This window comes from Gymnoscopelus braueri, assembly GCF_963280865.1.
Source record: "Gymnoscopelus braueri genome assembly, chromosome: 2".
Lineage (NCBI taxonomy): Eukaryota > Metazoa > Chordata > Actinopteri > Myctophiformes > Myctophidae > Gymnoscopelus > Gymnoscopelus braueri.
In genome coordinates, this window is record NC_137604.1 from 33410326 (window position 1) to 33437390 (window position 27065).

Here is a 27065-nt window from a genome sequence, read left to right on the forward strand (position 1 = left end):
CTGTACGTATGCAACCAAATGGACCTTTACGGGCCAATTTTGTTACATTTATACAGTCTCAGAGTTAAATTAGCACTCTGCTGTTCAGGCCTATACATACTGTAATATACATAACAGGATGTGGGTCCTGAGTAATGAGCATTCATGCAGTTCTCTGGTTTCTCTTTGCTGGGTTCTTTCCCGACACTCAGAGAGCTCCCCACAGAACTACAACAGCTCTCTCAAATTCGCACAATGGCTCCATTTCTACGCCGTGGTCCTTGGACTCATGGTTGTACAGTACCTTCTTCTGAGCCCCAGCTAAGTTCAAATTCTCTGATGTGATCTGGCCTACTTACCTCTTTTCACCACCTCATCCAGTGGCCTACTTGCCTCTGATGAGTGTAACTTAATACATTCTACTGTTTTTTCCCCTTCCAAAATGAACACTGTCATGAATAGACACAACGTGATTTCACCTGTAGAAGGGGGGGGGGGCGATGAATGTTTTGTCTGGTTGAACGAACGAGACTTGACAGAAGTGTTTATTTCACTGTTACAGCTGAGAGGAGAAGGTCTTTAGGGCGCGACTACCATCCCATGTGTCTGAAGTGTCACCAATGCAACACGCTATTGACTGCCGGAAAACATGCTGAGGTGAGCAATGACACATTAATCATTCAGCAAAGAGTCATTTTTAAATGACATAAGTGTTCTAACAGTGATAACTGGTGTTCAGAACGTCTTGTGTTTGTTTGTGTTTCAGTATGACGAGAAGCCATATTGTTCAAACTGCTACATGAAGAAATTTGGTCCAAGGGGTATTGCTCCCATAGACACACACACACACACACACACACACACACACACACACACACACACACACACACACACACACACACACACACACACACACACACACACACACACACACACACACACACACACACACACACACACACACACACACACACACACACACACACACACACACACACACACACACACACACACACACACACACACACACACACACACACACACACACACACACACACACACTGTGAGGACGAGTATAGTCAAACTTTTATTATGGGAATTTTTACAATTGTTTGGAGGGGTGGCATTTTTAAACCTGACCCTGAAGCCTGAGTTACACTGAGAATGCAGAATTTGCAGATCTACAAGCTCGCAACATAACAGTGTTGTGAGCCGGCGGCCCGGCGTACAATTGCATTTAAATCAAGCATAACTCCAACCCCAACGCCTAAACCTAACCTCTAAATGCCTAATCCTAAACTAAATCCCAAGCTAAATGTTTTGCTAACTGCGAGCCTAACTCCCTAAATCTTTTTATTTAGGATAAAACATCCTGTGAATACCAAACACACACACACACACACACACACACACACACACACGCACGCACGCACGCTCGCACGCACGCACGCACGCACACACACACACACACACACAGAGACTAATTCTCTTTTTGTGTCTTTCTTTCAACAGGTAAGAGGTGACTGGTAATCTCCATGCCATTACATGATGGGCTTGTCATTGAAACCAGTGACCAGATGACACAAAAGACACGATCATGAACCAACAGCAGTGTCGCAACGTGGCGCTTTATGAGCTTGTAGATCGTCATTGTCAAAAGAAGTTGGGACCCTTGGAATGAAGTATATAGGGTTTAAGAGGTTAAACCCTCTATGACAAGTTGGTGCACTTGCATACATGTGCTCACACAGTCATCTGTATAGTGTATACAATGAAAACAGACACAGTGTGTAGTATTTTGTCAGAAATAAACGCACCTTGAACAATTAAAACGTGTGTTCATCTGGGTTTCTGCATTACATTTGCACACAGATAATACCCACACACTCTGCTTCTAGAGAGGATATATACAGTATGCACTGCACACCCACGTGAACAAAATATTATAAACTATGAAGACACAAGCATGCGTACAGTACACACTCACACATATGCACATAATATCAGCTGAGCTATGGGGTTCTCGTTCCCACTCGTCAACCTAAGCCAGAGGGAAGAAGACAGAGAGAGAAAGGGAGGGGGGGGGGGGGGTTGGAGGGAGGAGGGGGGGCGTTATTGTTGGCTGGGTAGGCCAGGTCTACTGCCAGCAGAGACTGCTGGAATGGGTGCTCTCTCTCTCTCTCTCTTGCTCTCTCTCTCATGCACACGCACATGCACGCGTAACACACACACACACGCACACACGCACACACACACACACACACACACACACACACACACACACACACACACACACACACACACACACACACACACACACACACACACACACACACACACACACACACACACACACACACACACACACACACACACACACACGCACACACACACACACACAGACACACACACACACAGAGAGAGAGAGAGTATGTCTGCAGTGTGCCTTGAACTGCTGCAGGGGCTTGTCACCCTATGGTGTGTTAGGTCCATGGATTTGACACACACACACACACACACACACCCATGCCCGTGCGCACAGGCACACAGACACACACACACGCACGCACACACGCACACACACACACACACACACACACACACACACACACACACACACACACACACACACACACACACACACACACACACACACACACACACACACACACACACACACACACACACACACACACACACACAATGTTGGATGGATGGACACAGACAGACAGACAGACAGACAGACAGACAGACAGACAGACAGACAGACAGACAGACAGACAGACCCCCTGTCACAGCTCTCGTGGATGTGCCCCTGCAGTCACATTTCAGGTAGGGTGTCCACGACACGACGGCCAGACTACACAGTATAAATCCTCAGTGTTTCTGTAACCACTTAAACCCTATATACCCATCTCTTTGCCCAAATTAGCAGGTCTGCCATTCTCACCCAATGTTCACCCCACAATAGGGACGCTAGGGCTCATGTGGTTAACTCTGCGAGTGTACAGATGCAACCAAGTGTACGCTTATGGGTATGCTAGATCAGGGGTTCTCAAAGTGGGGTCCGGGGACCCCCCAGGGGTCCTTGCTCCAGGGGGTCCCCAGCAAAATTAGTTATTATAGCATCACAATGATTTTAATCACTTTAATCCTATTTCATAGGCTTTTTTGAAAAGCTATTTGAAAATCTACAAGCTCAAGAATATTTTCAGACGGGGGGAGTCCTTGACATGAAAAAGTTTGAGTGCTAGATACTTTTACAGTGTATAGAACAAGAGAGGTAGAGAGGAATGGGGATGTAGCATTCTGCTGTACAAAATGGGCCGAGGCAGAGACGGTGAAGAGAAAGCATATCTGATGACAGAGGGTGAGATGATGGGAGCATGCAAAATGATAGGATTATTCAATGCGGTGTCTCTACTGCACGTCTTTGAACTTCTGCCTTTACCCTCTCCTCATCCTTCACCCCCACCCCCCCCTTCATTCCTCCCTCTGTATGGATACGGATCCCTCCCTCTCTCCTTCACCCCCTAACCCCCACCTTGACAGATCACATGACTGCTGTGATACCAGCTGGCTGACTGCTCATTTGCATGTGTTTTAGTTACAGTCCCTTATTAGAGACAGTGTGTGTGTGTGTGTGTGTGTGTGTGTGTGTGTGTTGGGGGGGGGAGTATAAAGTATGCTTTGTCGCACCACGGTATTGCTCACCAAAAATCACTAGGTTTTAAGTTTATGGTTTTTACCAAGTGAAATGCCAAAATATAAATTGTCCATATAGCTGAATGGTTAGTGAGCCGTCCTGGGACTCCGGAGGTCCCAGGTTCAATTCCAGCCCAAGTCCCCGAGCAAGACACTTACCCCTTAAAGTGCAACCCTGCTCCCCTCTCTGTGCTGAAAACTGAGGTTCCCCCATGGGATGTGATAGGTAAAAAATAAAGCAATGGTTATAAAAAACTATTTTCAGTCAGCAAACACATTTTTAATACGTTAATATTGGAAGACTACTTCAATGAATACATATAATTAGCTTTATGTGGGATGCCATGTGTTATGTAAAGTGTAATAAAGAGTGGTGAATGATAGATGTTCTGGGTTTCCCCTTTAAATGCTGGCCTAACTTTAGCTCTTCACTCACATAAACTACCATTGGCAGATCCAGTAGAAGAGCAGAGACAGGACAGTCAGTGCGTCTGCGAGTTTATTTCTGTCATAGATGACAACATGAGAGCAAAAAGCTTAGACCTTGAGACAATGGAAATGAGCAAAAAGTGATGCTTCAAGGGAACCAAAAGTATCTCTGTGTGTGTGTGTGTGTGTGTGTGTGTGTGTGTGTGTGTGTGTGTGTGCGCGCGCGCGTGCGTGTGCGTGTGCGTGTGTGTCACACAGTCACTCACAGCTCACAGCACAGAACTCTCCCCTTTGTGAATCACTACCGACATCTAGAGGTCATGAAGGATACTGCTACATGTCAGTGCATAATCATAGAGTTAAAAAATAATACATGGAAATTTTGTAAAAGTACTCATATGTTTTACTTAAATAAAAGTATCAATACTGCATTTGTAGATAAGTACATTTCCGGAACTCAAAATGTACTGGAGTAAGAGTACAAAAGTGTTAATAAGTATCTAAATGTACTTTACGTTCCAAAAGTAGAAAGTACGCATTATGCAGAATGACCCATTTCACAAGTTTTCAAATGTATTAATTGTATAAAAATCTTTTAAAAATAGCAGATCTATAAGCTCAGTAGCTCACAATGCGTTGCATCATGATGCATTGTGAGCTTGTAGATCTACTATTTTCAAATGGCCGAAATGGTTAATATATGTTTTGTAATAAAAATCTAAACTAAAGAAACAAAGTAACTAGTAACTAAAGTATTCAAATAATTGTAGTGGAGTAAAAGTATAATATGTGCCTCTGAGATGTAGTGGAGGAGAAGTAAAAGTACAGAACATTTGAAACACTCCAGTAAAGTAAAAAATACCTCAAACTGTTACTTAAGTACAGTACTTGAGTAAATGTACTTAGTTACTTTACACTACTTGTTGACACGTACTCATGCGTTACTATACATTATTTACAACTACATCATAAAATGTGTTCATTGTGGTTTAAAGTCAGTGCCATTTTACACCGAGGACTCTATTTATCTTTGTTGTTATTAGCTTGCCTTGTAGGTCGGTACTTTTTGGCTGTGAGCGACACCGTCGCACTACGTATTAAAACACTAGGCGGCGGGGGCGCATGCGCGGCCAACGAAGTAGGAAGCAGGCACCCTTGACGGATTAATCGGCTGTTCAGCTGGAACAACAACATGACCGCTTTCAGACCCGCGTCCCGGTAAACAGGGAGAGTCGGCGAGGAATGGACGGCTGAAAAGTTACAATTTGATGTAACCCGTCATCGTAAAAGTGAGCAAAAATGATGTCAGAATGCGACCCGTGCGAGACGGCGGCGGTAGACACCGGAGGAGCAACAGCGGCTTCGACTCCGTCGGAGTCGTCCAACTTCGGCTGCTCCTCCTCCTCCTCCGAACCTCCGACCATGACGACGACGGTTCGGTTCGAGACGAACCGGACCGGCGGTCCTCCTCCTCCTGGTCCTCTGCTGGGACTCTCGCTCGTCGTCGGGGGCTCGACGAACTCGAACCCCGGCGGCGCCGTGCGAATCTCGGGCTCCTGCGAGAGCATCCTCACCGAGCTGGACGACGAGGAGGAGGAGGAGGAGGACTCGCTGTTGTTGCCGTGCCTCGCCGGGAGCTCCTCGTCATCCAGCGGGCGAGAGAAGCGCCGCCGGCGGAACAGACGGAGCTCCTCGTCCGAGTTGGCCTCGCCAGGTAAACGGAGCCGAATAATAGACAGATCAGGCTGTTTGGTCGGACATTATGTTTACAAGCACATTGGCCTTTGTGTGTGTGTGTGTGTGTGTGTGTGTGTGTTCGAGCAAGGTGACGCAATAGCTCCATTTTGCTCATGTGGCTGTACCTGGTTGGCAGGACACACGCACACACACGCACACACAGCTCAAGTGGCTGTACCTGACTGGGTATCAGTTGTGTTTTTAGGCAATTTTATTTGCATAGCACTTTCAACAACAACAAGGCCATTCAATGTGCTTTACTAGTACACAGAACATAAAGCAAAGGAAACACAATTACAAAATGACAATAGGATGCATAACACAAAATAAGTACAACAATTACAGTACAGAACAGAGAAAAATAAAAAAGTTTAGTGTGACAGACAAATCTTAAATACTCTTTAATTTATAATTGTTTACTTGTTGCGTATTTGGTTTTATTTATTTGTGAACTTTAAAGCCAATATCAGAATTCACTTTATACATTAATTTGTTGTGAAGAAGACTGCCTTTTACTTTGATATATTCGCAACACAAGGTGTGTTTTGGAGCTATTTACAGTCAGACTTTGTGGTGGTGTGTAAAAATATTTAGTGTCACCATGGAAACAACAGTAGCTTATATATGCTCATTTTTGTTATTAATTGTATTTTCCAATCCCTGTAACCGTAAGACACCTTAAATGGTGTATATTTATTTCTCTGTATGCATCAAGCGGCCCCTGAGAACAGTTTTACTATCGTTTTCCATTAACCTATAATCTAAACTAGGCCACAGGTAGGTTGACTAATGCTTGAATCGAAGGGGTTTGTGTCCCATTTCCCCATGGCTATTATCAAACGGTGTCCTCATCTTCCATGGCATGGTTGTGCCCATTCAGGGTTCTTAAATCAGAGCACACCCATAGACTCAGTGCAGCAATAAGCTATATTCAGTAGTACTGTTCTAAACATATGCAGCAATACACTATATTCAGTACTTTTAAACATCCAATGCTGACATAAAGTATTATCAAGGGTATGGCAGCTTTGCGCTTGCAAAGACAATGCAGTACTTGTCAAATGATATCCCTGTGACTATTCTAGTTGCATATTTTTTTTTGATAAGTTTCTAACTTTCCCTGGTGTAGCGGTCCAGGCACCTAGGCTCAATGTAGCCCTGAAACATGTGAACCATGGCTAGTCTCAATGTAGCCTGACAGCGTGTCGCGGGTTCGACTCCCGATCCCGACGGCCTTTGCTGCATGTCACTCCCCTTCTCTCTCCCCGTTTCCTTTCAGCCTACTGTCCTGTCAAATAAAGGCATAAAAGCCCCCAAAAATATATTTAAAAAAAAAGTTTCTAACTTGTGTTAAAAAAACGATTCTGTTATTGCAGAGCAAAGCAGTCTGCATGCGCTATCTCTAAATTAGGTATTGATAGGTTCAAGAAGACATATATTTGTTGTTGTGGCATAATCTGTCAGACTGCTAACAATGTTCCAACAAATATAGGCTAATCCAAGGTAAATACAAGTAAGATAATATACGTTATGATACAATTAACTTAAGATACTAAGTAATGAGTAATAAAGTGTAGAAAATGTAAGTAACCTGATTGGTGTGCAACTAATCAAGCATCTCTGTCATTGGAGCAGAGAATGAATAGCATAACACATAATTTGGAATTGCACCACCTTCCTTGGGTAATAATGTAGTTTGGTTGATGATAAAAGTCAACAATAATGTCCTTGTGCAGTCAGTGTGACCGACAGAGACGGGCTATTTGACTAATACAGTATGTCTCTGCCTCCTGTGCTCACACTTTTTAATATCAAGTGGTTCATATTTGAGTGTGTTGACTTGCGTTTCGTCAGCCTTCTGCTGCATATTTCATATTCATCCACCTCACAGGCCATGGTCATTTAATGGGCCCAATAGTGCTTTCTCACAGCAGGAGGGCTGCACACAGCACTAAGCAGTAAGCACTAGACTGACTGTAAAAAGGCTTACACAGGGAAAGGCTGGTTGCTTAGAAAGTACAGTTCTCTCTCTAACACAAATGGAGCATAGCCAGAAACGTCACTACTGTTGAAAGCCTGGCGTCAGTACACCACAACTCCGTTAAAAAGAAGAGTGGTTAATTGGCCTGGCTTTTAATGGATGGTGGTGCTTTTTTTTTGCGGTCGTGTGAGGTATTGAACAACCAACACAAACTCATTCAGAGTGACGTCCTGTGCGTTACCTAGTACAGCGTAGGCAATGGAACACTTTATCCAAGAGAAAGATAGAAGATAAAGGTGCCTGTTACATAATGACTGAAAGAGAAAACACTTAGCAGCGCACCTTGGCCGGGAAAATCCTGATCGCGTATCTATACGTACTCTCCGGTGACCTGGAGCGTGGGTCTAATTTCTATCTCCATTCTTCCACCCTATTCTTCTTCTTCCTGCTTTCTTTTTGTTGACTTCTTCTTTCATTCAACTGAATTGCTTCCCTTTGCTTTCCTCTCATCTCTCTGTGGATAAGGGGTGTCCTCTTAATTTGTTTCCCCAACCTCAGTCGGTCCCTCCATTCCCTCCATTCCGATCATTCCTGCCTTTCCCACTGTGTTCCATCTCATCATCTCTCCTAGGGCTGGGCAATTAACCGAAAATATATTGAAGCTGAAATATACACAACCAATAAGTTAATAACTGACTTAATCTTAATTAAATTGATTAATCTAGAACCAGGTTTTTTTGTGAAAATAAATGTATACTATAGTATATATCAACGAATAGATTTTTATTATCGACTAAATCAATTGGTCTGATTAACCACTTAAGCCTTGTATTATACAGTACTTCGTTGTACAATGGTAGCATACGCGTTGTGAGTTTGTAGATCTGCTATTTTCACTTGTTTATTTTAAAATAATCATTCATTAATCGTATTATTAATTTGATTTGAAGTCGTATCACCCAGCCCGACTCAGTCGCTCCCTCCATTCCTGCCATTCCTGCCTTTCCCGCTGTGTTGCATCCCATCATCTCTCCTGTGACTCAGCGTGACTGATGGTGAACATATGGGTTCTCATCGTCAGCTGACTGTTCTGCATCTGTGGGGAGGAGAGGGGAGAAGACGTGTCATGTCATATGATTAGACCATACGCTGCATGTGTGTTTGGGTGCCTTTCATCAAAGCTGTGAGGAGGAGGTGGGATATGTGTCTGCTCTGCTGTGTGTACGTACATACACACACACACAACTCTCCTGTATTTCCTCCCCCCCTCCCAGGTGCGAACAGTGTAGACTTCAATCATTTCCCAGAGGACCCGGAGTTTGCTGATATCATCCAAAGGGCAGAACAAGCAATTCAGAATGGAGTGTTTCCCGCCAGGATTTCCCAGGGTTCCAGTGGGAGCTATTTCGTCAAAGATCCCAAAGGGGTAAGGAGAAGGAGGGGAGTGGATGGAGAGACTGGTTAGTCGACTCCCTTTTGTGTTTTGTTTTTACGGTGTGGCCTAGGGGCCGGAGCCATATACAAAGCCTTGTTATTAGAGACAATATCACAGGATTGCAGTTACAGGATTGGTGAGTCAATTCAATTGTGAGTTTATAGCCTATACAATCTATGCAATAGCCTGTCCCTACAGGCTAACGTCACATTGAACGTTACTAAGCTAAGCTACATGCTAGGCTAACACTACGGGAGATATGGCAGACTGATGGAGAAACACAGACATTCATATCCTCTGTGTTAGTTTGATGCCGATCTATAAGCTCACAATTGAAAATGGCAGATCTACAAACTCACACCACATCTACAAGCTCACACACCACAATGCAACGCACAATTAGGCTTCACAGGTCTATTTGGTTACATTGATTTAAATCATTGATCTTATTGTGCACCGTCAGAGATCCATGTGAAAGCCACGCTGTTAACTGGGGTTTGACCCAGTCTCGTTTCTTTGAGACACATGGAGAGAAAAGAGTAGATAATAGGCAGGCCCTAGGTAGCCATTAGCCAAGAATGCATTTTTATTTGTGGAGTAGATGTAGAAGGAGAGCAATCCAACACACATTCAACTTCTCCACATGCAAGCTGTTCAGGGCGGGTGTTGACCAAGGAGCCACTTCTCTGAATGATGTGTGAGGGTTCAGTGCCTTGCTCAAGAGCACTACTATGAATTCGGTGAATGGCGGCCTCAGTCACAAAGCCCACACACATTCAGGCTGCCACCAGCCACTAATGTGATCTCATTAGGTTTTGGAGGAGAGTCAGAGAGCTCGAATGTTAAATAAAAGGAGGGAGGAATAAAATAAAGGAAATTAACAGGGGAGAGAGGCCAGGGAGAGAGGGTTGGAATGTAGCTGAGTGCAGGAAGGACCTGGATGAGGATGCTAGGCAAACAACAGTTCAAATGTAAGCCTTTCCTGTTGCTAAGGCGTCCCAGAGTAAACCCAGGGGTTTGCTGTTGAATAATGTAGCCACTGATGCTCCCATTGATAACAGATATCTTAGTGGGATCACATTAACAGGCCTAATCCCTGATTTGACTTGTTTGCACGCAGTGCCGTGCACCGAAAATATCCCATCAACAAGCTCACAATGCGCCACACTGTAATGCGTTGTCAACTTGTAGATCAGCTATTTTCAGTGTGCGACACCTGCGTGCAACTTAAGTATAAATCGGGCGTAATGTGCACTTGCTTTGATGGCATTGATCCAAGTATGTTAATGGCGTCTCTCTGACTCTTATTCTCTTGCCTTTGGATCAGCTGTAGTCGTAGGCTCTTTTTCTTCTCGTGCTTTGTTCTTATGTCGGTTTCTATTAAGCCCTCTTTATGCTATTTCTGTTACGCCATATGTGATCTTATTCACCCATTCTTTCCATCACTATAATCCTCTAGGCTTTGTGAACCTATCCATTGGTCTTGTTAATACAGTTTATACATATTTGGTTCTAGAAATGGTTCATTTATGTGTTCAGTTTTTTAGATTTTTCACATTTTGTGTTTTTTCCTCTATCTGTAGAAAATCATAGGTGTTTTCAAACCAAAGTCAGAAGAGCCTTACGGTCACCTGAACCCCAAATGGACCAAATACTTCCACAAGGTATGCTGCTGTGTTGCATGTTTTTGTGTCTCCAGCAACAAAGACATGTCTATGAAGTGTTAAACAACGGAAAGCACTTAACATTTGCCCTGTCTTCCCTTTCCCTCCCTTAATTTGTTTTCCTCTGCTCTTTCTTCCCCTCCATGGACCTCCTCCTCACATCCTTCCTTCCGTACGTCTTTTCCCTCCTCTCTAGTTGTGCTGTCCCTGTTGTTTTGGTCGAGGCTGCCTGTTGCCCAACCAGGGCTACCTCTCAGAGGCTGCTGCCTCGCTGGTCGACACCAAACTGGGCCTTGGAGTGGTGCCCAAAACCAAGGTGAGGCTCTATGTCTGTCCACTGGAGCGTGGTGGACGTTTTCAAAATCCATAACCTGCAATTACAACAAAGACTCGCACAGCCATTCTATTGAACGTAATCAAATGTATGTCATGTTGACCCATTCAATCCGCAAACGCATCTCTGTCATTTTAGATTTCTTTAGTTATTAAAAAAATAGCAGATATACAAGCTCATAGCCGGCACAGAGTGCCGTGCTAAGAACTTGTAGATCTGCTATTTTTTTTAAAAATTGTGATATATATCCAAAGATTTGTGCAAATCTTTGGATATATATTTCAAAGATTTGTGCAAATTTTCACGATTCTTTTTCAAAAATGGCTTAATTGAGTTAACCACTGTCAACCTGTCGTCCCTATTTTGGGCAGGTCACTACATAAATGTTCAAAAATTGCAGATTTACAAGCTCAAAACGCAGCTTGTTCATCGGCTATTTTCACCACTCGTATTGTAAATTAGTAATAGTGTTTATCCACTTCAACCCTAGTGTCATAGTGTTGTAAATTGGCTATTTTTTGGGGAAGAGATTTGGTATAGAGGGATGGGCAAGGATAGAGGAGACCTCGGGCAAACGAAGTATATATGGTTTAAAGGGTTCAATTCAGTGGAGCACAACCTGAATGTGAATCTATTCTAAAGTGAAGTTTCTGTTTTTACCGTCAGGTGGTCTATCTATCCAGTGAGACGTTCCACTACAGTGCTATCGATAGAGCCAAGTCCAGGGGAAAGAAGTATGCCTTAGAGATGGTCCCTAAGGTGGGACGACGCTTCCACAGAGTGGGCTTGCCACCCAAGGTAACCATCACAGTCATTATGTACAGTGGTGTTTTGGTCACTGCACGGGACACGGGACACACGCTTGTGGGGTTTTTTTCATGCACATGCGCAGTTACGGCACAGTACGGTGCACGCTTGTGCACCGTTCTGCTAAAAAAGAAAATCACCATTACACCACCGATTATGTAGTAGTATGCCTAGTCCTAAGTAAAGCTTAGGCTGATCAAATCATTACCGTTAAAACATCTATTTATTTTCAAATACATTTTATTTATCATTATTATGTAAGGCATTTTAACGTATTTTATTCACTTCCATTTATTACTGTCTTTGTAACAGAAAAGACCTATACAGGAAGTGTTTAAGGAAGCAGACTTACTATTTTAACTCTCATGCTGTTGATCACACGTTTTGCTTATCAACGCTACATCTTGTTACATCTTGCTACAGTACATCAGTTATACTTCAGTGTGTGAACAAATAGTTGATTATGCTGTATACTGAAAGACAATGACTATAGTGCGATTATTGTTTTGTGTAGATAATATATGTACAAGATGTTACAGGTGTAGATAATGTATGTACAAGTTGTTCCAGGTTTAGATTACTGTGTGTTCAAGATTGGACAGGTTTAGATAATGTGTGTTCTAGATGTGAGAGGTTTAAATTACCCTGATGAATTATACCCGAGAGCCAACACACCGTGGCCATTTGTTTGCTTGCTCAAAGAAATGTATGGGGGGGGTTTCACCTGAAGACGGAGTGCCTTAGTTTTTGCTTGACTAGATGCAACGCTGGGTGATATAAAATCAACTTTATTTTTAGGTTTAAATGTGTGTTTTATATGTGACAGTTTTAAATTGTGTGTGTTCTAGATGTGACGGGTTCTTTCTCTTCTGTCTATGTCCAGGTTGGTTCATTTCAGCTGTTTGTGGAGGGTTACCATGAAGCAGACTATTGGTTGAGGCGCTTTGAGGCAGATCCACTGCCGGAGAACATCAGGAAACAGCTGCATTCACAGTTTGAGAGGCTGGTGGTGTTGGACTACATCATCAGAAACACAGGTGTGTGTGTGTGCACGCTCAGTCGTGCACCATGTCTGTGTTTACACTTAAGATTAGTGTATACTGAGCTAAGATAGACCATTGCATAATAGTCCAAAAGCCACCTCGTTATCACCGCCACATGCAGAATTGATTATGTCAATGCTATTACTTGTGCCTTTGAAAGAAGATATCTTAACGATAGAGTAAATGTCATTTACATCAATGGTCCTGTGTGTTTGGTAACAGTTAGTCATTTACTGGTATAGTCGTCAGAGCTCAGTTGAAAAGGGAAGTCATCAGAGCTTTCTTCAAGAGAAATGTCATGGTGTTTGAGTCAGGAAATGTGTTCGTTTAGCACAAGGGCAGGGCTGATGCCTAATAGCTTCCACTCTGAAACCTTTTATAGTGCTGTGCTCCTCCCACTAGCCATTATCTCTATTCATGTCCTTTATTTCTTAAAATTTTAAGTAATAAAAATAATTCTTCCTTCCTCAGACCGAGGGAATGACAACTGGTTGATCAAGTATGAGAAGCCAGGAGAGGGAGAGAAGGTGAGACCTGGTTTACACAGACAAACACGTCATTAGTTTCAGGAGTTACAGCATGTAGGTCATGGTGGAGATAGGGACACGCTGGCTTCAGCATATCACTAATATCATGTGCTCTGCTTGAGTCATACATTGGATAGATATACAGAGTCTCATATCTATATATAAGGTTTCTCTCTCACACACACACACACACACACACACACACACACACACACACACACACACACACACACACACACACACACACACACACACACACACACACACACACACACACACACACACACACACACTGATTTCTAAATGACCAAAGGTTAGCTACCTGCTGGATAAATTAGTCAGTTATTGCTGATGACAAACTGATTCATACTTTACACTGTTGAAGAAGCTAAAATAAAAGAAATAGTGTTGTTTTTGTCGACTGATACGTAGCCCAACACTTTGTCTCTTAAACATACATGAGGCTTAATGCTCTCTCTCTCTCTCCAATCCTGGTGTAGGACACAGAGTGGCCAGAAAACAGTCCAGACTCCTGCATCAAAATAGCAGCCATAGATAACGGCCTTGCATTCCCCTTTAAACACCCGGATGAATGGAGAGCCTGTAAGTTGGTTTTGTAACTCTGTATTTGCCATGCATCATCCTCTTTTTTTTAAAACACTTTCAACCTGGCGTCATTATTTGGGGCATGTTGTATTTTTGAGCCTCTTGGTTTTTTATTTTGCTATTTTAAAATGGCACAAGCTAACAACACGTCGCTTTGAAAGCTTGTAGATCAGCTAATTGTCGTACGACAAATTATAGGGCTTATAGGGCTTAAGTTGTCATTTAAGTGAAAAGTTGCTATGGTAATGAAGTGCTGTTGGAATGTGAATATGAATCCCTACTGTTGTGATCTCTCTGTTAGACCCTTTCCACTGGGCATGGCTGCCCCAGGCCAAAGTGGCCTTCTCTCAGGAGACCAGAGACCTGGTGCTGTCCCGTCTCTCAGACATGAACTTCGTCCAGGACCTCTGTGAGGATCTCTATGAAATGTTTAAGGTGACTGCCACTCAAATTAAACAATTTCAAGTGAGCTTGTGCTTGTATCAGTATGAATATAATCCCCAAGAGATTTAGTTTGTTTAGTCTTTGTCACAGCACAGTCTCTGGTATTTCAACAACTTATTTCCTCTATTAATGTCTGCGTCTCCTGACTTTCTGTATTAAATATCTATTATTTATAAAGATATTTTATAAATAGCCACAAGTTTAGTTTTTGTTATTCCCGCTTTCTAGTTCCTCTTATTCACGCTCTTCCATCTATAAACGTGCGACGGCTACAAAGAATGTCACAGTGGTGCTCTGCCACCTATCAAGCAAAAGCTATCTACCCCACTTTAGTGTGAACGTGATCCCAGCTTAACCTTTAACATGGCCAGGGAATGTAAAAAAAACTAAACAAGCATTGAAAGTAAGTAAATGAACAACTGTAAGTAACATGCTTTATTCTCCTATCTTCAGACGGATAAAGCATTGTTTGACAAAACCATGTTTGAGAGACAGATGTCTGTCATGAGGGGGCAGGTGAGCACAAGCTTTGAGACTCCAATATCAGTCATTTGTTGTGAACTTTACAGTTTTCATGTCAATCTCGCCATTTTTTCGGACCCATTTTCTTCCTTTCCCTCCTATTCATCTCATCATCTTGCTCTCTCTCTCTCTCTCTCTCCTGCATGCCCCTCTTGCTCCCTACTGCTTCCGGTCATTTCCTCTGTGCCCCCTCGCCCGCCCCTCTTTCATGTCGATCATTCTTCCTCTCCCTCTGGAACACCTCTGCTTCCTATCCCATCCTCTTTTCCTGATTCCTTCCCTTGTCCCTTCCCACTATGCCACCCTCTCTCTCTCTTCTTCTTTCTTCTTCTTATCGGTCCTACTCCTTACTCCTTCCACCACGGTCTCACCCTTTCAGGTGTTGAACCTGACTCAGGCGCTGAAGGACGGGAAGAGCCCCATCCAGCTGGTGCAGATGCCCCGGGTGGTGGTGGAGCGCAGCCGCTCCGGAAGCCAGGGACGCGTGGTCACCCTGGGCAACGCCTTCACACAAACCTTCCACTGCAAACGGCCCTTCTTCACCTCCTGGTAGTCAGAAGGTGAGGGGCCTGGAGGGATTGTGGGAGGTTTTTAAAGAGAAGACAAAGCACTTTGGCTGAGATTTATACCGCAACTTCTACTTGTCCTCCTATCAGGAAAGAGGAGGAGGGGGAAGGTGAGAGTAGCATCACACTGGACGGTTGGTGTATATGTCCTCTTGCTGGAAGGGAAGGCAAGTGGAAGTCATGTGTGATCGAGGGAAAAGAGAGTATGATGGTAGAAAAGAAGGGCTTGTGAGAACCAACGGGTGTAGGATCCTCACGTTTTCTTTGAAGGGACTTAAGTGTAGAGCGGAGAGGCATTCTGGGAAGAGGAAGCTGGAGATACTGCCATACCAGTGTCTCCTAGAGACCTTGTGGTTGTATGGTTACCGTGGTAACCTGACTGGGGGTGGTTCAGCTTTTACACGCGTTGTCTTTGTTTATTGTTAGGCAGAAAGGAGGGTGGGTGTTTTTCGTTTACCCACCCAAAGTACCCACTAAAGCCTCTTGCATGGTCTCTCTCCGAGGCCTGCAGCCAAAGAACATGCGCTTCTATTCCACCATCTACTGAAAGACTTGAGGTCTAAGAGTATTTGGGATTCTTTGAAATTACCAGGACCGGTTTCAGAGATCTGGGACATTTATTCCTGATCTGGGACACTGTCCCAAGCCTTGCCTTTTCAGTTGTTGGCTTAAACAGGCAAGTGTGTGCACTGCCGTGAAATATCTTACTAGTTTCACACACCACCAGGCTAATCATCTGATTTAAAGGATTCTTACTAGTTTCACACACCACCAGGCTAATCATCTGATTTAAAGGATTCTATCTCCCATTTGACCCTACACAGCAACATTCTGAGTGTTCATTTCACTTTGAGTATAAAAATGGACTCTTACAGGTCACTTTTTAATACTTAGTGTTGTGTTATATAACCAAATAACCAAATTGCGACTGTCAAAGTGAAACCCAGTGTCTTCAACTCTCACTACTGCCAAAATCCTTTCAAAAGAAAGATTAATGGAAGGCTTCAAGAAGAGAAAATTGTCTAAACTTGAACACAAATTCAAAAAGTCACATTGCTTGAATGTAACCTGTTAAGTTTACGGTTTCTACACAGATTCTTCTCCGCATCATTTCAGTGTGAGGGAATTCTGTCAAAAATAGGATTTTCTTGCAACAATGAATGTATTTGTTGTTTGACATGTATTTAATAAATAAGCTTGCTCTTGAAACATTGTGGCAAGAGGGAAACATGTCCTTCCGTTTTACATCACAGTATATGAGGAAAAAAGATTGAGGACAATATAGCACATGCTCGGTGCTGTTTGGTTTTCTTATGTATGCATCTTGAACTTTTTATTCCAACCGAATGATTGTATGAGTAGAATTGTATATTTAAATGAAAATAACAAAATAAATTTGGGATTGGTTACATATAAACCCCCCCTTTTTTTGTGTTTGATTTTGAATGTAATGTCATATTTAAGTTGCATAATATGCACCTGCATAATATGCACCTGCATAACACATCCGTAGAAAAAAATAGCAGTGTTGTCTCCAGGTGCTATTTGAATAACTGTTGATGGGAGTGACGGGGGACCAGAAAGGAAGGAAACCAGTGGTTTCTAAAATTGCTGTTACAACACATCCTCAGAGAGATAACACAACGTCTGTAGACATTGACATGGTATGCTCAGCAGAGAGCTGAGTAACCGGCTAGTTTAGTCGAGCGTTGGAGCGGCAAGGCTAGCAGAACATGTTGTCATAGACCTGTGGCAAAGCTATAGCAAAGTGTACACTAGTCCTAATGATTAACTAGATGATGGAAGGCTGTAATGGCCCCTGGGCCGAGGTGAGCCATTAATAGCTGTGGAAAAGAGAAAGCATATTAACAGCATGGAGCTTCCTCAACCATTTAATTTAAATTATATAAAAAAAGGTTATATATTGAGGTTTTCCGTACAAAATGAAGACTCAGAGTTCATGTAATCCAGCCTAAAGTAAGAAAACAGAAAATAAACTATTAAAACATTTGTGCTCTATAATAAAATGAATTTTATTTACTTTAGCAAAATAACCCATTTTGGATAGAAGACAACAGATTAATCTAGCCTCTAGCCACGCCACACAAGTACTTTCCTTATTCCCATAGCAATGCCTGCTGTGTTTGAGGTCTCATTCAAAAGATTTGTCTTGGAGAGCCTCTCGGGAACCATTTTACCTCTCTTCATATTGATATTGAAACCCGATTCTGGCTCAACAAACCTCCCTGAATAAACAGCAAGTGTCTTCTAACTGCAGAGTCCTATGCTTGTGCCCGTGGTGTATTCCAAATTCAGGGTTTTGGAAGCAGGCCTGGTTCATCTCTGCTACATCCTTTATGTACAAAAAAGGAATTTAGGGAGCAATGCCAACAACCTTAAAAAGCATCCTTAGAGCTGGACATCATTGCCATGGCAACATCATGAAAATGCTATGGTAACCAAGGATCTTGCTAGGCTAATCTTGCAAAGTAAGAGCATGGATTAGTACACAGACCCTTTGTACATCACCCTTTGTGATTGACACAAAGCAGCACAAGATGCTAATGTTTACTCTTATAAAGTAAATAATCTTAATTCAACAATAGTTCAGTACACTTAATGGGTTTATTAAACCTCTTTCAACCTGGTGTTCCTATTTTGGGCATGTCAAAAAAAATGGCAGATCTGCAAGCTCACAACACGTGATAAGAATCATCTTATGATGAAGTATATAGGGCTTGAGTGGTTAATGTGAGGTCAGGTGTTGTTGGACTTGGACAGATGCTGTAAAGTGTCTTGGGGACCCTCAAAGGTATGTATTGTTTGCCTTATCTCACAGCGTTCTCCTCTCCAAGCCCGACACTGGCAGCTGTAGCTGTGGAGTGTAATCATGCACACCTCTCCAGTTAGACATGGATCATGTGACTGGAGCATGCACATCTGGGGTCATACTAAAATGTCATGTAATACCACATGGGTATTTTGCCTCGGTATTGTGTAACATAATCTACACTAGCTTAAAGGGATAGTTCACCCCCAAAATGGCCTTTTTTCCCTCTATCAATTATTCACCCCATGGAGACTTTAATTCATTGATTTTGTTTTTGTCGCATTCCTAAGCCAATAATTTGATGACCGGCAGCAGTTCCGGTAGGAGACACAAAGAGTCTCCTTTGTGTCTCGTACCGGAACCGCTGCTTACCGGTCCGCTGGTCATCAAATTATTGGCTTAGGAATGCAATCAAGGGGTGACTAATCGATAGAAAAAAATATTTGTTTTTGGGTGAACTATCCCTTTTAATGCTGCGTTCACACTGGCAGATACAAAGATACAGGCTACCTTTCATTTTCAAAGGAAGCCGGCGACATGAAGATACATCACACGTTTGTAGCTGCTACAAAAGCTACAACTACAAAGCTGCAAAAAAGTTGAGCTGATTTCAACTTCAGCTACAAAGCTACAAATATGCTGTGTAGCTTTGCATCTTATGTATCCGCCAGTGTGAACGCAGCATAACACTGCCCCCTGGAGGACCATTTTCTCCATGTCACTCTTATTTATTCAGTACAACAGCCCATGTCCCAAGGACCTGCCTGTGTGTGGACTGAGCTGTGATGAAAAGCCAATAAATACTTGAAGAATTTAGAGCAGGGGTCTTCAACGTTTTCAGGCCAAGGACCCCCTAGCTGAGAGAGAGATGAAGCAGGGACCCCCTCTATATCGTATAAAATTGTGTTTCAGATTATTATTTTTTTGTTCACGTGGTCTGCTCTTTGCCAAAAATAGCCGATCTACAAGCTCACAACGCCTCGCAGCGCGAGGCGTTGTGAGCTTGTAGATCTGCTATTTTTGGCTAAAGTTCTCCTCAGAAAATGGATGCCAGGGTTCAAGTGGTTAAGGTAAAAAAAAAAAATCCTATCACACAAAGATTTGGCGGACCCCCTGTAGTAACTCTGAGGACCCCCTAGGGGTTCCGGACCCCCTGTTGAAGACTCCTGATTTAGAGGATTCAGTTTGGGGAAAAACTAACTTCCAAAACATACTTAATGTTTCCATTGTAGATTTCCTAGAACAGCTTCATTTAGCAAACCTTTATAGCAATCTATTGACCTTTCTATTAGATCTGGTTGATATTGACTAAATCAAATATCTCTATATCCTTGGTATAGATAATGTGACAATATACTCAAAATGTTGATAAATGATTAGTGATAGGGCTGTACAGGTAGAGGCATTATTTCATTTCACTCAGCTGGAACTGTCTTTAAAGTTACAATCCATAAGCTTTATGTCTGTCCCAACAGAGTGGTAATTGCAACGATGTCGGAACTACAATAAAGATGGTGGCGCATCTAGGCTTCAATCTGGTCCAATCTGACTTCATATAACTTTATTGACATGGTACATATTGACAACATAATGTACCATACACCTTGGTTAAGCAATAGTTTATTAAGTCCTGGATTGTAGCTTTAAATTCGGAAACTAAAGACATGTAAAATGGCAACATTTTTAAGCTATATGACATTACAATAACCAAAATCCCAGACGCTATCTTGTCATAATACTGATTGATATACAGCTCTACTTGTTATCATATTCATTGTAGTGAGGTAAGCCTCTCCTCTCAGCTCGACAGATCCTCTGAACCACATCATTGACATAGAGCTTCAAGTCTTCATAGGATGGCACTGCCATCATCATCCTAGCACTTCCTGCTATCCTCCGAAGGCCCTGTGATTGGCTTGAACCGGGACCAATCACAAGCAGCGTGATTCCGCTCTCTCTCAGCTTCTCTGTGACCACGACCAGGTCATCATCGTTAACAACGCCTTTGTTCTGCGCATCAATAACCAACACCACCACCTTATGAGCCCCTGGCCGTGCCCCGTTGTACACGCTGAGAGTGTGTTCCATGACGTAGCGCAGTGCCCTGGCCGCCAAAGGAGGTCCTCCCAGGTACGGAGCCAGGCCGATGGCTCTTTTCATTCCCGCTTCGCTGTCAAAGTCACTCAGGCCAAACACAGTGCGTGGTTTGGCGCCGTAGATCACCATGGCGACCTGGGTGAGGTCGGCGTCGAGGTCGAAGTTGGGAATGGTGGCTCTGATGAATGACTTTGCGAGGCGGAAATCACCGCGGGAAGTGGCAGCGGACGAGTCCAACACAAAGACCAGGTCCAGAGACTTACTGGAGCAGCCTATAGGAGGAAAACACCCACATTTCCATGCTGATCAAATGTATTCCTGATGATAGAACACACAACATAAGTACACTGGTTTGATACTGTTTGATTACAGAAACCACCCAACAATACCCACATTCTGTTTTCAGTAGAGCCCGACCGATCCGGTCTAAATGATATATCATTTGACGATCAGCATTTATGCAGATTTTTAACCATTTTCAACCTTTCCGTCCATATACAGTGTGTGTATATATATTTAAATATATAAATGTATGTATGTATGTATAGCAGATCTAAAAGCTCACAATGCGTCAACGCACTGAGCTTATAGATCGGATATGTTTTAATTATTTTAACAGAGCTTATGTGTTCAAATAAAGTAACTTAGTTAAATGTTCTCAAATAGAAACTTGAATCAAATCTTTTTGACAAAATGTCAGGTCAAGATCGGCATCGGCCTCAAAATTGTGGCATTGGTCGGGCTCTATAGTTATCAGCCAACCATTCTCTGTTCCCACCTGCTGATGTGAGGCCACAGACTTTGGTCCTGAGTTCCTGAACCTTCCTATGAAGCTCCTGTGCATTGTCATAGGTGAACACGACTTCTGGGTCAGAGGTGATGCGAATGAGCTCTGTGTGCATCCTGTAGTGTGTTCAGAATAATAGGCATATGTAATGGCAAAGTTTAAGCAATGGTCCTTTTTAACACTGTAATATCCTAAGTCTCAATTTAAAAGAGTACAAGAACCAGATGGATCCTTTTTTTAAATCTCAGATTTGCAATGTACTGTTGACTAATGTGTGTGACATGTATGTAAGTTCCTACTTTAGTTTACTGTCCCAGTACAGTTACGCTTATACTGTACCTGCAGAGGGGGTGAAGGAACAACCCAACATGCACAGGTGGTGATAAAACAAATATTTATTTTTCCTACCTGGAGGGAGCCACAGCCAAGACAAATACCTCTCTCTGCCTGGCTTTCTCCACTGCTGCAGACACCTTGCATACACAAAACCACGAGCTAATCAATTAATTTATGTTGAGGTGATGGTGTTTTGCATTAGAAATATACACAACCAAAACATTGAATTATATTGACTCAACTCAAAGCGATATATTGGTCACATTCTGCATAATCTTTTTCTACACTGTAAAATCCTATGTGTTCGTTTAACTTTGAGTCAAATTAACACTCAAGACTTTGTAGTTCTTTTACAATTTAGGCGTTTTACAGAAGCAGAGTAAATGGCAGGGACATTATTCCACAAACAGAGTATGGTCAAAACAATTTAGACTTGATATCCCTCTACACCAAATCTCTTTGCTGAAACGAGCCGATCTACAAGCCCACAATGCACCGCAACACGCTTTGATCTTGTAGAACTGCTATTTTTGTGGAATGTTCATTTATTATGCCAAAAATAGGTTTGCTAGGGTTCATGTGGCTTAGAAGTATTTTCCTATTTCTATACAGCTTTAAACGGTTCAGACTATATAAGTATAGTTTCCTATCTTAATCCAGGATGCCTACCGGGTCTTTAGACTTTGCCCCAGTGAGGAGCACCACAACGTGGGGTACCTCGGTCCTGAAACCCCCCTCCAAGTGGAAACTGTTCTCTGCCACGTGCACTAGTGCAGCACCCGTCCGCGTCGCCCCGCCTCGGAACGACACAGCCTCCAGGTCAGCCAGGAAGTCACCTGTGCTGCCATGACGGCCTGCCGGGATCTCCATGAAAACACTGTTGGCGTACTGGGCAACAGCCAGTACGATTTGAGCAGAAGAGGAGCTAATGGATAGAGTGAACCTCTTGATGAAGTCCTTGGCCCGCTGGAAGTTCTCCAGACCTGAGGACCACGAGCCGTCAATCAGGAACAGAAGGTCCACAGAACATTCCAGCAGACCTGCCGGTACTGACACAGAGACACACACAGGGATGGGTCCATTTGAAAGAGGGGCAGTGCCAAATATATATTTAAAAAAACCAGTTCATTTGTTTTTTTGTGGGAGTTTGACAGAAGTAAAATGTTGTTTATATTTAAATACTTACTCAGATACTTTCCACCACCTATGCAAGAGAAAATACGAAAATAAATATTTTGTTGACTGAGCAGTCAGATTAAAAAGATTTTTTGGCCCCTCACAAGACTATGTATAAGATTAATGTATAGGCTTCTTTAGTTTTTTTTTTTTTTAATTTAGTTGATGTATTCTAAATGGTCGTACCGCAGTGTTGGTCTGCCCTGTATCCCAGTGGACAGAGACAGCTGTACTCCTCCACACTCTCTGTTATACATGTCCCTCCATTCAAGCAGGGGTTGGATTCACACGGGTCTGGAAGAAAGGAGGAGTTGAAGTGTGTGTGTGTGTGTGTGTGTGTGTGTGTGTGTGTGTGTGTGTGTGTGTGTGTGTGTGTGTGTGTGTGTGTGTGTGTGTGTGTGTGTGTGTGTGTGTGTGTGTGTGTGTGTGCGCTTACGTGCGTGCGTGTGTGTGTGCGCGTACGTGCGTGCGTGTGTGTGTACATACATAGTATTTCAGTACAATTTATTTTATTTGTATGAAGAGAATTAGTAGTTACCTGGGCAGAGAGTTCTGTAGCATCTGCTGTGAACAATGTGGCTGATCCTCTTCCAACTGTTAAGGGACAAACACCATAAAAGCTCTCCCACAGGGCTTTATACTAGTGACTTATCTGTTTTTGCTCTACATGAAATATTTTCGCTGAAAATAGACGCATTTGATGCGTTGTGAGCCTGTAGATCAGCTCTTTTCGCTATAAGTTCAGAAATGACAAGAGATGCGAGGTTGAGATTTCGGGCGAATGAGGGGTACATTGGGAGAAGGATGCTGAAGATGGAACTGCCAGGCAAGAGGAGAAGAGGAAGGCCAAAGAGGAGGTTTATGGATGCGGTGAGAGAGGACGTGCAGGTGGCAGGAGTGACCGAGGAAGACTCAGAGAACAGAAGCAGATGGAAACGGGTGGGAATTACCCGAAGAAAGAAGAAGAAGAAGAAGAAGCTCCTTTAATTAACAAGGAAAACACCAACACAATCACACACAGTTCAACCTACCCATAGTATGGACATACACTGGCCATGGGTCTGGCTTGAGAACTTTGCCCCTGTCTCCTCCAGCACATGTGGTTGCCATGGTGTTGTCGTAGTGACTTTACGGTGCTCCTAAGGCACATTCTGGACTCCACTCTGCACCCTGTTCAGAAAAAAAACACAATGGACGACCTTCCTCCAACCCCACCCCCCCCTACGCCACTGTTTCCCAGCCTTTTTCATTTCAAGGCCATCAAACTGGGACCTCCAATCTACACTGTAAAATCCTCAGTGTCAATTTAACCCGCCGTTGAGTGAATTACAGGTCAATTTGGTTACCTTTGTGCACTCTCAGAGTTACAAATGGATAAATGAACACTGATGATTTCACTGTGCGTAGGTTATAACAATGCAGAAAGAAGAAAACCTATTTACGGGGGTGTATGTCACTGCAGACAGCGTTGTGCGTGAGGGTCGTGACCAGGCCATTGACAGCGTCGTCGTACAGCTCGGCGAAAAACACGTAGCGCTCACTGGGTTCCGACGCCACTGCCTGGAGGACTGACCAACTGAAAAGGTAGAACACCACAGAATGTTGTAGATTAGGACACTGTTTCCTAAAGCTAGTACACGCCCCTTTATTTTTTGTTTCCTACATTTAGTTTTTAATTATTATATTTTCTATTAAAATTTTCATACATTAAAAACAAATTCAAACGTTTTTTTCAAGGGAATTCCATAAAGAAAAAAGAAAATCCATTAATTGGAGGGGAAAAACATACTTTGAAGAAGTAGTGAAAATAGCAGATCTACAAGCTCACTACATTGTGAGCTTGTAGATCGGCTATTTTCACTAATTTGGGTCCTGGGGAGACATCAAATTTCTTTTTGGGGTCTCGAGCTAAAATGTGGATTAGATTAGATTAGAACATATTAGAACTCAGTGGAACATGTGACGGCCCACCCCTGTGGCTGCTTGTGCTGCTTAATGTCCTGTCTGAGAGAAAGAGAGAGAGAGAGAGAGAGAGAGAGAGAAGCCACGTGGAATCAATTTGTTTTGATCCAGCTCTGCCTAATAGCAGTCACCTGCAAAGATGAGAACATAAGGAGAACAAGCAGACAGGGATGGTCTGTCACTGATAAACATGGTTCCAAGAGGAGCCCAAAGTCCCTGCAGTACTGTCTAGCATAATATTTATCTTATTAGGCACAGACTTAGGCATAGTCCATTATAAATAAAGCTTCTTGAGTGTGGTGAGTTGATTTAAAAGCTGATCTAAGGCCCCTCTCTCTCTCTCTCTCTCTCTCTCTCTCTCTCTCTTTCAACAACTTGGGCTTTTTTGAGCCTACCTGAATGTATTTTATATTTATATATTTGATCAAAACCCTTTAAAAGAGGCTGGTGTGTAATCCACAATGACTTTACTCCCAATGCATGTTTTCATATCTATTATACCAAAATCTGGAGAAATATGTGATCCCTGAACCAGATCAAAAATGTTCCTAGCCAGCCCAGAATATGATTCAACATCTCATTCCTTCTTTGAGATGCTTCAAAACACCTGAGTAAATCTTTGAGATGAACAGTGTACATCTTACTCTGGATGCTTGATCCCCACAGCAAACATTATAATGCCACTCTTTCTGGCCAAGGAGGCGGAGTTCCGGATGTTGTCTTGGGAACGTCCGTCAGTGAGGATGAGGAGGATTCTGGGAGTGTTGGCTCTTCCTCCAGGAAAGCCTTTCCTCAGGACATGGTACACCGCGCTGCCTGCCTCAGTGCTGCCCCCTCTGGGCCAGGAAGGAAAACACCAGTGGGACTTGTGTGTTGTGTACAGTATAAGAATTATAGAAACAATGAACTAGGACATTCTGAGGATATACATATGATATATGATGTGTTGGAGGAATTAAAGCTTTCAGTTGTCTCCACAGATAATAATTACAATTATATCAAGTATACGGAATGGATGGACAAAGTGGTAAGAGATATACAAACCTAAAATAGACACTCTTGATGGCCTCTTTGGTTTCCTCTCGCGTGGGATAGGCACTCAGACCAAACTCCAACTTGGTTTTGGAGCTGAACTGCATGACACCCACACGTACCTGAGAATGAAAAGGGAAATCATGAATGGGAATCCATGGTGAAGAGCATATTTTCACCTTTTTCTCTTAAAACCTATTTATACTTTGGAAATGACCTGAGACGATAGGGTTCATGTGGTTAGACAGACAAGACAAGACAAAGAGGGGGAAAAAGTACCCTGTCAGGATTGATATCCAGAACATCCATCAGTTTGCCAGCGAAGTGTTTGGAGCGCTCAAAGCTGCTTTTCCCCACACTGTAGGAGCCATCCAGGAGTATAAGCATGTCTATCACTGCTGAGCACTGAATTACTGGAGAGGACACACACACACGCACACACGCACGCACACACGCACGCACACACGCACACACGCACAGATAATTGAATGTGTACAAATTGAACCAACACGTATACGTTATACGGTATAGATTACTGCAGTGGTTCTCAAACCTTTTAATTTCAAGGGCCCCCATAACTCTGAGAGTGTACAAAATGGTCCGTTTGGTCACATTTGTACGTCACCTGTAAGGGGTCCATTTGGAACCACCACAAGAAACCCCCAGTTTGAGAACCACTGGCTTACAGCTTAGACATGTAAACTATATACAGTATGCAGCTTTATAGTCTCTAAAGCATAATATGAATTGAAATGGTTCAAATGCATGACATCCCATTTGATTCTGTGAAACTCACAGTGGCCAGAGGCAGATATTTTCACTATGGTGTCAGTGTCTGCCAGGGTCCACTGAAAACACTCAGCTGCAACACACACACGCACACACACACACACACACGCACACACACGCGCGCACACACACACACACACACACAAAGGATAGAAAAGTTAAAGATACTGTCTTAAATTAATATCTTGCCATATGCTTAGATGTACAGTATGTGGTTTGACAGAGTGAACATACCTTGCAACGCCAAGAATACGACTAGGAACCCCTTGAGCAGCAT

General features: G+C 43.0%; 3 protein-coding genes across 4 annotated transcripts in view; 2 read left to right on the forward strand and 1 right to left on the reverse strand.

Moving 5' to 3' along the window:
• LOC308105004 (cysteine-rich protein 1-like) overlaps positions 1–1741 on the forward strand; it is a 2710-nt gene extending 969 nt beyond the window's left edge. The window contains exons 2-4 of the mRNA XM_080455639.1: positions 542–636; positions 719–800; positions 1492–1741. Of these exons, the coding sequence (XP_080311765.1) occupies positions 542–636; positions 719–800; positions 1492–1502 (188 nt within the window). The 3' untranslated portion in view covers positions 1503–1741. The remainder of the gene's footprint in view (positions 1–541; positions 637–718; positions 801–1491) is intronic.
• Positions 1742–5257: 3516 nt separating this feature from the next.
• On the forward strand, positions 5258–17197 carry pi4k2b (phosphatidylinositol 4-kinase type 2 beta). 2 transcript variants are annotated; one of them, XR_013934380.1, is made up of 12 exons: positions 5258–5827; positions 9106–9257; positions 10850–10930; positions 11127–11246; positions 11931–12062; positions 12955–13108; positions 13586–13641; positions 14142–14244; positions 14549–14682; positions 15145–15207; positions 15593–16506; positions 16555–17197. XR_013934380.1 is itself a non-coding variant. In XM_080448130.1 (11 exons), the coding sequence occupies exons 1-11, from the start codon at positions 5413–5415 to the stop codon at positions 15764–15766; spliced, it is 1584 nt and encodes a 527-aa protein (XP_080304256.1). In that variant the 5' UTR covers positions 5258–5412; the 3' UTR covers positions 15767–17197. The 2 variants fall into 2 exon arrangements, 1 of the variants encoding a protein (XP_080304256.1); XM_080448130.1 differs by having other exon boundaries at positions 15593–17197.
• Positions 17198–20364: 3167 nt separating this feature from the next.
• On the reverse strand, positions 20365–27065 carry LOC308095164 (von Willebrand factor A domain-containing protein 2-like; the record flags this gene model as incomplete). Its single annotated transcript, XM_080442113.1, has 14 exons — positions 20365–20978; positions 21485–21609; positions 21902–21966; positions 22499–22878; positions 23016–23033; positions 23192–23299; positions 23544–23599; positions 24037–24175; positions 24448–24581; positions 25612–25803; positions 26012–26121; positions 26279–26412; positions 26796–26861; positions 27023–27065. The coding sequence occupies 14 exons, from the start codon at positions 27063–27065 to the stop codon at positions 20365–20367; spliced, it is 2184 nt and encodes a 727-aa protein (XP_080298239.1).